The sequence below is a fragment of the Biomphalaria glabrata genome, chromosome 5, assembly GCF_947242115.1.
Source record: "Biomphalaria glabrata chromosome 5, xgBioGlab47.1, whole genome shotgun sequence".
In the NCBI taxonomy this organism is placed as follows: domain Eukaryota; kingdom Metazoa; phylum Mollusca; class Gastropoda; family Planorbidae; genus Biomphalaria; species Biomphalaria glabrata.
This window is the reverse complement of record NC_074715.1, coordinates 21,988,622-22,000,781: the sequence shown is the minus strand read 5'-3', so window position 1 is coordinate 22,000,781 and position 12,160 is coordinate 21,988,622. Positions and strand designations below refer to the sequence as shown.

The following is a 12,160-nucleotide window of genomic DNA, read 5'->3' as shown; positions in this document are numbered from 1 at the left end:
TCTGTATAAATATGGATAGCTGTTTTTTGATAGCTTTCGATTGTTTCAAGCGTGCCTACTTTGAGTTCCAGTAGTAAATGTGTTTTGATGGTTGGTTGTTTGTAGTTTAGTCCGGGTGTAATGTTTGAAAACCTGGTAATTTTTTCTCTGTTATTGGGTAGGTGGTGTTTTAGGGCTAGTTCGTCAGTAAGTTGGATCAGAGTCCTTTGCTTTTTTTGGTTGTTTTTCCTATTTCTCTGTGTTAGTAATTTATTTGAATGATCGTCCTCCAACCTTCTGTATCTCTCAATAGCTTCTAATGCTGCTCTGTTGCGCCTTAACTTAAGAGGTTCAATATTGGAGTCTATTTCACAGGCTGCTGTGGGAGTAGTTCTCATACCTCCACTAATTAGCCGCAAGGCTTGGTTTTGGATTGTATCTACAGATGATTGATAGGTTTTGTTGGCAGCTACTTGTATGGAGAGACAGTTATCCATGACAGATCTGACATATCCAGTGTATAACTGTCTTAAGGTTTTCTTTTCAGCTCCCCAGGATGTTCCTGCTAGGTGTTTTATTATGTTTAATCTTTGTGATGCCTTTTCTTTTAAATCTGCCATAAAGTGTTTTAGAGACAGTCTTTGGTCTAGTTTTACACCAAGATATGTTGGATTTTCTTCTTTATTTATTGGCTGAGAGTCTATTTTTAGGATGTAGTTTCTTTTTGCTGTTTTGTTGCTGTGGCTAAAGATTGAATAAACTGACTTTTCTTTGTTTATTTCCATTTTCCATAATTTTGAATATGTGGAGATAGTTGTGAGGGCTCTATTTAGTTTGGATCTAGTCAGCACTGGATATTTCTCTGTAGTCCAAATTAAAAGGTCGTCTGCATAAAGTGCCTTATTGACCCTCGAGGTACAAAATATTCATGTAAACCTTCAACTTCAGATGTCTTTGAACAATTCAGTACCTTTGCATCCACGAAACAGCAGGGTCTTACAACAATAATGCAGTTGACGTTTACCAACCCTAGATAACTTTAAAAACGTACGTACCGATAATATATATATATATATATATATATATATATATATATATATATACATATATATATATACATATATATATACATATATATATATACATATATATATATACATATATATATATATATATATATATATATTGTTTTTTAAGAATGCAGCAAGGAAACGTGAATTAGAAGTGTGGGAAACAAAGAATACAAACAAAACAATGACTAATGTGGCGATGGTTATTTTGGAAGCGAGACCAAAGTATAATTGTCAAATGGCTGCTACTGTACAATATATTGAAAGGGGCATATTTCGTAATTATTAGCTTGGTAGGCTTGGTTTATGGTGCAATTTTCACAAGTAACTTGCGAAAGAAGTATCTACATGTTGAAATGTGCACCTGCGAGGCTGTCTAAAAAAACGTTCTACAATAAATTAATTTGGACACAATTATACTCGCTCTATCAGCGAGTCGTTTGTTGATGAGAGATTTTATTATGCATTGTATGTGGATATGTTAATCTGAACACTATAGAAAAAGCTTTTGGTGGCTCGATTTTCAAGTGTTATGTTTTACTAATTTAGTAATATCAAATTTTATCTTATCTTATATAATACAGACGTTACTTCAAAGAAGAAAAAGATAACGTCCTAAGCGCCATGCATCTAGTCATGCATGTTAACCAATGGCTGGCTCGGGTAACCCATTCCAGGCTCTAATAGCACTAGGGAAGAATTAAGAAGCATTTGTGCAAATTTGTCCTAGCATAGGGAACGAGTAATATGCCTTTATGTTTGTGTCTTTCTGAGTATAGCTTCAAAAGGATGTAATAACGTATTTAATTCAAACTAGTTAAGGTTGCGATTATTTTGTATGCTACTTTTTTTTTTGGGTACATATTAACCTAGCAGAAACTACGTTTATATTGTATCAGTTTATGTTGAATTATAAAACTTTATATATCTTATCTTTTTATCTTATATTATATAAATATTATGATGGCTGTTTTCAGAAGAAGCGCAACTTGTAGGCTAAATCTTATGGTAATGCCAAAGCCGCTAAAAGCCTGTCCGCAACAAAGAAAAAGGTGTTGTGGAATTAAAGAGGTTGAGAAACGCTGTTCTATTCAGTAATAAAAAGCATCCCCTTCACTTTATAAAATTATCCTTTCATTTTTCTTTCTTAAAAGAGGTCCTAAATTTTAAAGTGAATAATATAACAAATCAAATTAGAAATGGTAATGATTGCGCCTTTTTGTTCACACGAGAAGTTCCAAAGAGAAGAGACTAAAATGCCACAATCTAGATCAAATCATATCAAATGTTTAACTTATGTTACTTCCTTTTATGGTCATAAACACGTTTATTTTTAAATTCTAAGAAAAAGAGTGGTCACATGATATTTTAGGCCAATTATTTTTAACGTTAGGCCTAAGGTACACCCCAAAGCCAAAGTAAATTAATTGTCCTTTGTTGCTTAGTAGTCAATGTAAAACTAAAAAATTAATTTTAAGTTTCTTATTATAGATCTAGATATAGATCTATGCTGTTTTTTTTTTTTACATTAATGTGATCTTGGTTTAGTTTGTATGTTATCAAGATTCATTTATCAAGCTTATAGAACTTTTCTTATAGCTTTGTTCTCTCTGGGAATAAAAATCTGGTCAAAATCAAAAGTTGGCGTTCGTCGTGCGCAAAAACCGTTTGAATAAAAACTGCACTATAGGACACAACTAGACTTACCTTGTAAATTAAAGTAGTCTATTTAACACAAGATCTTTTAAATATTCTTCATTAAATAGATCTATTAGTCAAAAGATACAATTTTAAGCAAAATGTGTGACGAAGACGTTGCGGCTCTTGTCATCGATAATGGATCTGGAATGTGTAAAGCTGGCTTTGCTGGGGACGATGCACCAAGAGCTGTTTTTCCATCCATTGTTGGTAGGCCTCGTCACCAGGTAACATACTATAAAAAATATAACATAAATTTACATATGTCTTTAGACTAGACCCTAAATCTAGATATAGATTAATAATTAGATTAGAACTAGAGTAAGTTGTGCTATCCAAACACTTAGATCTAGAGTCTAGATCTAATCTATAAAAATAGTTTATAGGCCAAATGAATAATTCAATTAAAAGCTTTAATTCTTTAATTTAATGGCAAGGTTGACTTTCACAGCCCATCGGCCCCTGGCAAATGACATGATTTAGGGAGGTGAAATAAAAAATTATCTTTGAAAAAACAATATTTCGTTAGTACATCATTAAAATACTTAAAAGAACTTGCCAATGCCTGATTGCCAATGGTGTATAAATTATGACTAGGCCTAGTGTATAGACATACTATAGTAGTTTACTTATTTCGGACATTACATGAATTCGGACATTCGCGGTTTTTTTTGGTCATTAAATAATTATTTTAATATGTATTATAAAACTAGTGCGCTGTATAATGTGCTTGTCCATTTTCCAATGATTCTGACCCTATTTCTTTCCATTTAGCTGTCTTTTTATGTAAGTAAAAAGAATTTCAAATTTGTAAGTCAGGTTGTTGTTTTTTCCTATGTTACCCGGATGACTTTACCTCTTCCTAGGGTTAAGACTATATTTTTTGAATGGCTAAGAATATACTAATGAGCCCGGAAATATTTATTCTGTTTTTGGAGTTAATTTATTTGATTCATAAGCCAAGTTTTCTAATTCCATAAAAAAAAAAAAAATTAATATGTTTTCGAATTAAATTATGATTTTCTTACCAAAATTTATTTCGGACAGCCAGTTTTGAACATCAATAAAAATGATCTTATATTATATTTGTTCGTTTGTTATTTTTTTTAATAGAGAATAAATGGGCAAATGTTTGGAGTGAGCTTGGTACATTAAATGAAATTAAATGCTTAGATCTAGACCTACTAGATAGATCTAGATTTATATAGAGAGATTATAGAGGATTCAGTTAGGCAAGAATGGCTATCGTAACCTGTAGGGGCCTACTATACTACGAAAGATCATCTGTATTAGAAATTTATTAAATTAATAAACAAAAAAAAAACACAATTTAAACATTCAACACACATCTAATCATGCAAACCCCAAACATTCAACACACATAAAATAAACAAACATAAAATAAGTCTAAAAGTCGGTGCAGAAATCACTATCACAGTGACCTAATTTTGGTAGAATAAGTGTGTTCATATTTTTATTTTTTGTGTTCGTATTTATGCATAGTTTGAAAACATCGTAATGATTTCATGTGAGGGGTTATGCCTGGGGATCTTAAAATTTAAATAATGTTAATATAGAATTAAAATCTGAGTTTATTGATGCCTAAATATAGAGACTCCAAAATAAATTATGGTGTCCGGAATCAAATAATGTGGGTCAAATGTGTCCGAATTAAATGAAAACACACGGCCTCTTTGACCTTAAATATAATAACAAATATAGGTTACGGGAACAAATATAAGTAGTCATCCTTATTCTCCTTTAACTAAAGAAGATTTTGATACGTCATTTTCTTTTCTATGTCAAACCATTGTAAAATAATGCGCTGTCAAAGTCAAACTTTCAAATTTGGGCCTATAGGTGTCCGAATAGCATAAACTACTCTACATGTTTAAAGTTAGAAAGTTTTGTTGTTTTGGTGGCGTTTTGAGCTAACATTGGATGATTGGTTGACATGGAACAAGTTACAAGTAAGACAAGAGCATCTTGCTGGATAAGCCGGAAGAGACACACCCCTAGGTCAAAAGTTTAAAAAGTTGGAATTGAGTTTCGTAGACGATAGATCTACTTATTAAATATGAAATTTAATAGATCTAGTAGTAAATTTCTAGCTCACGAATCTGATTTCATTTATATTTACGACACTTGTTTATTATGTAAATATTGATGAAATAAACAAATTATTGGGTCTAGAGCTACAAGAAATGTTAGAGAGGTGTGGAAAAAATGACGGCGATCTGATGGCAGAAATTAACAAATTATTTAACAATTGGGATCAAAATTGTCTGAAACAGTTTTTTTTTCAAATACGTTTTTTAAAAAATTGCAAGGTAAAAAATCTTTCAAAAGTATCTAGATCTACAGTTAATAATATCTGCTACAAGATTATAATTTTACTTGTTAATGAAACACAATATCTTCTACAAAAAAAAAATTAAAAACTGAAATGTCCATTGAGGTCAGTGTTATTATATTTTTATTTTTTTTAAGTTTGTACGATATATAATTGACGATGGATCGATCTGAAAATTGGTAGGAATATAGCCAGACACATATATACTATTATCTGAAAAAAATCTACAGGGTACGACTTACCTGTAATGAGTATCAGTAAAAATAAAAATGTATATACTTTCAATGCAAAATATTTAAATAATAATTTTTTTTCCAAAAATTGTCAAAGATAAAAATGTTCTCCATCATCAAAAGTAATCAAATTCAATCTTTTAGCAATGATATCTTTACATATACTGAGCATAATCAAACAAAGACCTATGTTGCAGTAAGGAAAACCCCGTCTCAAGATTTTACGCCTTTTTTTGGACACATGAATTTTGACATGAAGTAGATCTATCAAAATCTTCTTTAGTTTAAGGAGAATAAGGATGACTACTTCTAACAACAACAAACAAACAAAAAAATCAAAAGCGAAATGTTTTTCTACACAAGATCATTAATATTGATGTCCAAAACTGGTTGTTTGGAATAAACTTTGGTAAAAAAAAATAAAAATTTAATACAAACACCCTATTAAATTGTTTTTTGTGTATGAAATCAAACAACTTGGCTTTTGAATAAAAAAAATCAGCTCCTAAAACAATCAATTTTGGCGGGCTCATTAGCATAGACTTAGCCAACCAATAAATATATTCTTAACCCTAGTGTAAAGTGCGAAGTTCGATCGCATTAAGCCCGCTGGCAGCAATTTTCACGTTTGGATTTTTATAGCACTGTAAAGGTCTGACCTATGAAAAAACTGATGGTGTTTCTGAATTCCTCGTCCTTTTGTCTATGAAAATAGATGATTTAATGTATCACAAGGTTAGTTAAAATTAAATATGAGGTCAAAGAGGTGTATGGTGGGTATCACCAAGCGTATTTTGCCTCGATCGGATTTCTCCCCTAGTTAGTAAGCTCGATCAGGCTGATGGAAAGCTCGATCAGATCAAAGAAAATATATCTAAAATATGTTTTAATCTATAATTTTCACTTTGAAGTGATTTTCTTTTTACTGCAGCACAAGAACACCATCTACTGCCACCTTTCCCATGCTCCACAACTTCAAATAGTCTCTTTGAGCTAATGAGCCATCAGACTTAAAAATAGCCATAAGCCCATGACCCAGTTTTTTCACTATCGGGTAGTAAAAAATAATAGTTTCACACCTCTTGAGTTTGACCTCATCATGAACTAAGCTTTTACAAGGAAAAGGAAATTGTATGTGTCGGAAGTGAAGAAAAAAAGGTGCATGCTCATTAGCAATGTAGTAGTAATTTGGTAAACATTCAAATAAAAAAGTTTTAGCAATAAAAAGTGAACTGATCGAACCTCTATAAAATTCGGGGCTGTTCGAGTTTCGCACTTTATTCTAGGAAGTGGTAAAGTCATCCTGGTAACTGGAAAAAAAAAAAGCCCCCTGACTTACAAATTTGAAATTCTTTTTTCTTACATAAAAAGACAGCAAGATGGATGGAAATTGGGTCAGAATCTTTGGAAAATGGATACGCACATTTTACAGCGCGCTAGTTTCATAGTAAATATCAAAATAAAGATGTAATCATTAATGACCACAAAAACAGCTAGTTGTTCAGATTCATGTAATGTCCAGAATAAATAAATTACTCTAGATCTATATGTAATTGATATGATATTGTTACATTGTCTGTAGATAGGCAGCATTGACAAGTTGACAATCAAACTGACTGTCTGTGACAATGAATGACAAAGTAGATCTAGTTTAGATCTAGACTCTAAATAAAATTGATTTGATTTAATGATTCCAATATTAGATCTATATGATACTGTGGATTGGTAGGATTGATGATCACAGACTGCAATGTCATGAATTGTCCTCTGGCATCATCAACAGGAATAGGTTTTGATCTTCACTATTTAGGTCTAGCTCTAGTCTAGCAATCTAGATTTATTTATATTTAATTGTACATTTACATTAGATCTTTTTTTTTTTTTTCTGCATGTTTGTTCTTTTTATTATTATGGGCCTAAATGTAAAACTAGCAATCAGTAAAGGGTATTGCAAAAGTTTAAGTCTGATAATTTAGTTTTGGTAGAGAGCAAAAAACAGCCTCCAGTGGGCTACCACAGTTATGAGTTATGCTCTAGCGGGTGTAGGCCTACTTGAACAGGGTGAGGATGGAAGAAAAGCTTGCTAACCAGTCTGCATTCATTGCACATGGCCCCCACCCCCACGGAATGCAATGGTACATTATATGAATATTGGGTTAGGCCCTCAGCCTCGCATGGGAAAGGGCAACCCATTCCATTGACTATCATCATCATCATCAAACTCCATTAGAGTGAGGGCTTGAGAGGCTCAAATCCTCTCTTGCAAAAGCCCTGGACAGAAACCCTGCTGTCTTGCGTAGTGCATGAATGTTGCCATACAGGTCGAGAATTTAGGTTTCCCAGACCTGTCGAGACGGAGATCAGCAAGTCTGGGGCACAGTGAATCGAAATTTGGCCATAGCTGCGAGAAATATGAGCCAACAGGACAGTGGCCTGTCCTGCACTGTGCTATAATAGCTTGCTCAGGCCTCCACCACGGGGAAGTGCGGTCAGGGCGCCTCATGCGCTCCCAGACTCCACGGGCTTTTTGGGACTTGTCTCTGCACTTTGTATTATAGCCAGGGCTTGATGAAAGCTTACAGCCTGATCAGTGGGTGGAATTTGCCCTCCCTGTTGGGCCAAAGAGTCTGCGATTGTGTTGCCAGTCACACCTATGTGACTCGGTACCCACTGCATTATTACAGGGGTGCCATAGCGTTGTTTGATGTTATGTGAAGCCATGATGACAGTGTTGATATTGGGGGGCCATGGTCCGGGGATTTGCAAAGCATGTAGTACAGATTTTGAGTCAGTGACCACAACAATCTGTGTTGCCCTCAAATGTCCCTCGCCGAGTTGAGAGTCAATGACTTTTAAGGCTTCACAGACTGCCATGGTCTCCGCATCAAAACTGCAAACACTACCACATGGTCCAAAGATTTTGACTGTGTGAGAGCCAAGAAAGTCGATGTAGGCTCCATAGCCTGCTCTTCCAGAATCTATTGATGCCGATCCATCTGTGTATGCAAAAATAGCACTGGGCTTGAAGGTATTAATGGTCTCCAGAGCTAGGATTTGAAGGTTGTTAGATGAACGGCTTTGCTTAGTGGCATTAGGGTCTACTAATTTCAAGCGTATGTCTGGGGTTGTTGGGCGACACTAAGGGGGAAGGGGATGAAAGCGTTGAATGTTTTGTCAGTTGGTGGAGAGGCCAGCTTCATCAGATAGTCTAGTGGCATGATGCATAAAAGACTGCATCTGGATACGTCTTCTGCAACTCCAACCATCCACTAGTTGACTATAGCGACTGTGACCCATTGAACAAATGGATGTCATTAAATAATCATCTAGCTGATAGGGCCTCCAGACTGTTACGATGGACACTTAAATATAAATAAGCTTGATATAAGAACACTCTCAGGTAAACACAAACAAGTTTAATTAGCCATCTTGATTACTGGAGTAGTTTCCCCTGTGCATGGGCACAACTCTTCTTAACCTATAACATTCCATCAACATCCCCTCTCCTCCCAAAAAAAAAAACTAAAAAAAAAAAGGAAAGTTGCAAAAAAAAAAAAACAAAAAAAAAAATAATATAATCAAATTGACAAAACTATTTACAAACGTAAATATGTTCCAAGTGAAATAACTACACTCAAATCAACAAAACTATTTACAACAGTAAATATGTACAGTTCTTAAACATAGTCTTCATATCTGGACGTTTTCTGGAGAGTGGCCCTAGGTCGCAGAGACTACTGGTGAGTGTTTTGGGCATTCTCTGCGTCTGGGAAAATAGTACAATTACTTTCTCTATCTTGAGAAAAGTCTATGTTGTTAGTGGTGTCAGGTCTTAGGTGCCTTCTGTTTCTTTGGCACTTGAAACCATTTTCACCTTCTATAATGTAGGCACGTTCGTTCACTTTCCGACGATGGACACTTAAATATAAATAAGCTTGATATAGGAACACTCTCAGGTAAACACAAACAAGTTTAATTAGCCATCTTGATTACTGGAGTAGTTTCCCCTCTGCATGGGCACAACTCTTCCTAACCTATAACATTCCATCAACACAGACAGAAAGGTCTGTGAAGAGCCAATCCTTCATACTAGCCACGGGATAAAATCATTTCCCTGATCAAAGGTTCATTAAAGGGATTTATCTTGAACCTTTGGAATCTCAACAGGAGTACAAGGGGTAAACCATAGTCAGTGCATATAGACAAGATATATATCTAGATACTTGGTAAGAAATAATCATAATGTAATCTAAAAACTAAGAAAACTACTAGATTGGCGTGTGTGTTGGGTGGGTATTATCTGTACAGAAATTAAATTATGAAAAGTAAATGTAGACCTCAGAAAGTAAATTAATGTATGGCTCTCTTAATGTTTAAGCCAATGTTTCCCATACTTTTTCCTTAATGGAACACTTTGTGCATTCTGAGTTTGTAGGGGAACACTTTGTTTATTTTTTAGAGAGATTTATTTCACGTGGTGGCTTACTAGTTAATTTTTCCAGTTGTTGGTAGAACACCTATTCAGGCAGCGCAGAACACAGAACATGTGGTGGCTTCTTGTTGAATTGTCTCATTTAAATCATATAAATCTTTTTTTAACCCTGATGCATACTGTTACAAAATTTGTGGAGGGATGGGGAAACATTAACATATTGGCAGAATCCCTAAAGTATTCTATTTCTAAAAACTCAAACCACTTTTGACCCAAACCTCTGTGTTGATAGGGGTAATGGTGTTTAAGATACTAATCCTGCATGCACCAGTCATATACTAATAAATAATCAAATTTATGAAGTCTTATTTCTTTATGTAAATAAGGAAATTGATTTTTTTTTTTTAATATTATTTTTTTTTTTATTTTATTTTTATATTTTTGTTCACAGGGTGTGATGGTTGGTATGGGTCAGAAAGACAGCTATGTTGGTGATGAGGCTCAGTCTAAGAGAGGTATTCTCACCTTGAAATACCCCATTGAACATGGCATTGTCACAAACTGGGATGACATGGAGAAGATCTGGCATCATACTTTCTACAATGAGCTTAGAGTTGCCCCTGAAGAGCACCCAGTACTTCTCACAGAGGCACCTCTAAACCCTAAAGCCAACAGAGAAAAGATGACCCAGATCATGTTTGAAACCTTTAATTCACCAGCTATGTATGTAGCCATCCAAGCTGTGCTCTCATTGTACGCATCTGGTCGCACCACAGGAATTGTGCTAGATTCAGGTGATGGTGTAACTCACACTGTCCCTATCTATGAAGGTTATGCTCTTCCTCATGCTATTATGAGGTTAGATTTGGCTGGTCGTGACCTCACAGATTACTTGATGAAAATCCTCACTGAGAGGGGCTACAGCTTCACTACAACAGCTGAACGTGAAATTGTCCGTGACATCAAGGAAAAATTATGTTATGTTGCTCTAGATTTTGAACAGGAAATGGGCACTGCTGCATCTTCTTCCACACTAGAGAAAAGTTACGAGTTGCCAGATGGGCAGGTGATTACCATTGGAAATGAAAGATTTCGCACTCCAGAGGCAATGTTTCAACCATCATTTTTGGGAATGGAATCTGCAGGTGTACATGAAACAACTTACAATTCTATCATGAAGTGTGATGTTGACATTCGCAAAGATCTTTATGCAAATACTGTATTATCTGGTGGGTCAACTATGTATCCAGGAATAGCTGACCGTATGCAAAAAGAAATCACTGCTTTAGCACCAAGTACCATGAAGATTAAAATTATTGCGCCACCAGAAAGAAAATACTCTGTCTGGATTGGAGGCTCTATTTTAGCTTCTTTGTCAACATTCCAACAGATGTGGATCTCTAAACAGGAGTATGATGAGTCTGGACCAGCGATTGTACACAGGAAATGTTTCTGAGCCCAAGTTTTGAAGTGTATGCATATTTGATGTATTAAAAAGATAAATTTGAGAACTTTGCTATTGAACAATCTCTCTTAATTAATGTATGAAATAATATACGAGATAATTTCTTGATATTATTATATCTCATTTGAATGATGTTCACAGTTTAGTGTTGAAATAAATTTCATCAATGTCACTCTTTGGTTGTCTTTGAAAATTAAAATGTACACCATTATATGTGAGGGGAAAAATACACTTGCTAGTTAAGACATTTATTACTGCACTTGATGACCTTTTCAAATAATAGAAATTAGGACAACTCTCACTTCATAATGTTCAGTGTGTCAAAAAAAATTACAGTTGCCTTCTATAAATGACATGCATATATTTAAATATTTTCTAGCTTTGACTCTGGTGAGCGTTCGATTGTAATCACTAGGAACAAAACTGCGATTTGGGTGAGAATTAATTTTTTTAAAAGGTTATTTCCCCTTTTTTTTTTTTTTCATTGCGATCCATTGAAATAGTTTTAATTTGCGCAGCAGCAAACTGCAAATACCGGTACTTGGAGAAAGTCACATTCCTCAACTTTAAAAAAAAATGCAATGTGAATCTTAAATAAAATTGTAGCTCCATTACTCAATACAAATGAACAAATATTTATTTGTTCAGGCTTCACTAGAGGAAAGTACTCTGGTACGGTATGCATCTTTAAAAAAATATATACTTTACTACTAAGATTCCTTTGTAATATGCATGTTAATAATGCCTCGCCTAAATAGTTAGCTAATTGGTTTAATTGTTTTTCAAAAGGTCAAGATGTTGAACTTTGTGGTGTCTCAAGTGAAGCCTGTTATCTTATACTGTTATGAGATTGTACATCACCTTACTAAAACGACTTTTTCATGAGCCGCTCGTCTGGCGCTGGCCTGTGAATTGTCAGCTGATTACACA

The 12,160-nt window shown here is 34.5% G+C and overlaps 1 protein-coding gene across 3 annotated transcripts; it reads left to right on the top strand.

Moving 5' to 3' along the window:
* Window positions 1-2,681: 2,681 nt before the first annotated feature.
* On the top strand, window positions 2,682-11,402 carry LOC106068952 (actin-2-like). Of its 3 annotated transcripts, none has more exons than XM_013228475.2 (2): window positions 2,682-2,974; window positions 10,217-11,402. In XM_013228475.2, the coding sequence occupies exons 1-2, from the start codon at window positions 2,849-2,851 to the stop codon at window positions 11,219-11,221; spliced, it is 1,131 nt and encodes a 376-aa protein (XP_013083929.1). In that variant the 5' UTR covers window positions 2,682-2,848; the 3' UTR covers window positions 11,222-11,402. The 3 variants fall into 3 exon arrangements, with proteins under 3 accessions (XP_013083929.1, XP_055886387.1, XP_055886388.1); XM_056030412.1 differs by lacking the exon at window positions 2,682-2,974 and adding an exon at window positions 8,922-9,073; XM_056030413.1 differs by lacking the exon at window positions 2,682-2,974 and adding an exon at window positions 9,535-9,559.
* The last annotated feature ends 758 nt before the right edge of the window (window positions 11,403-12,160 follow it).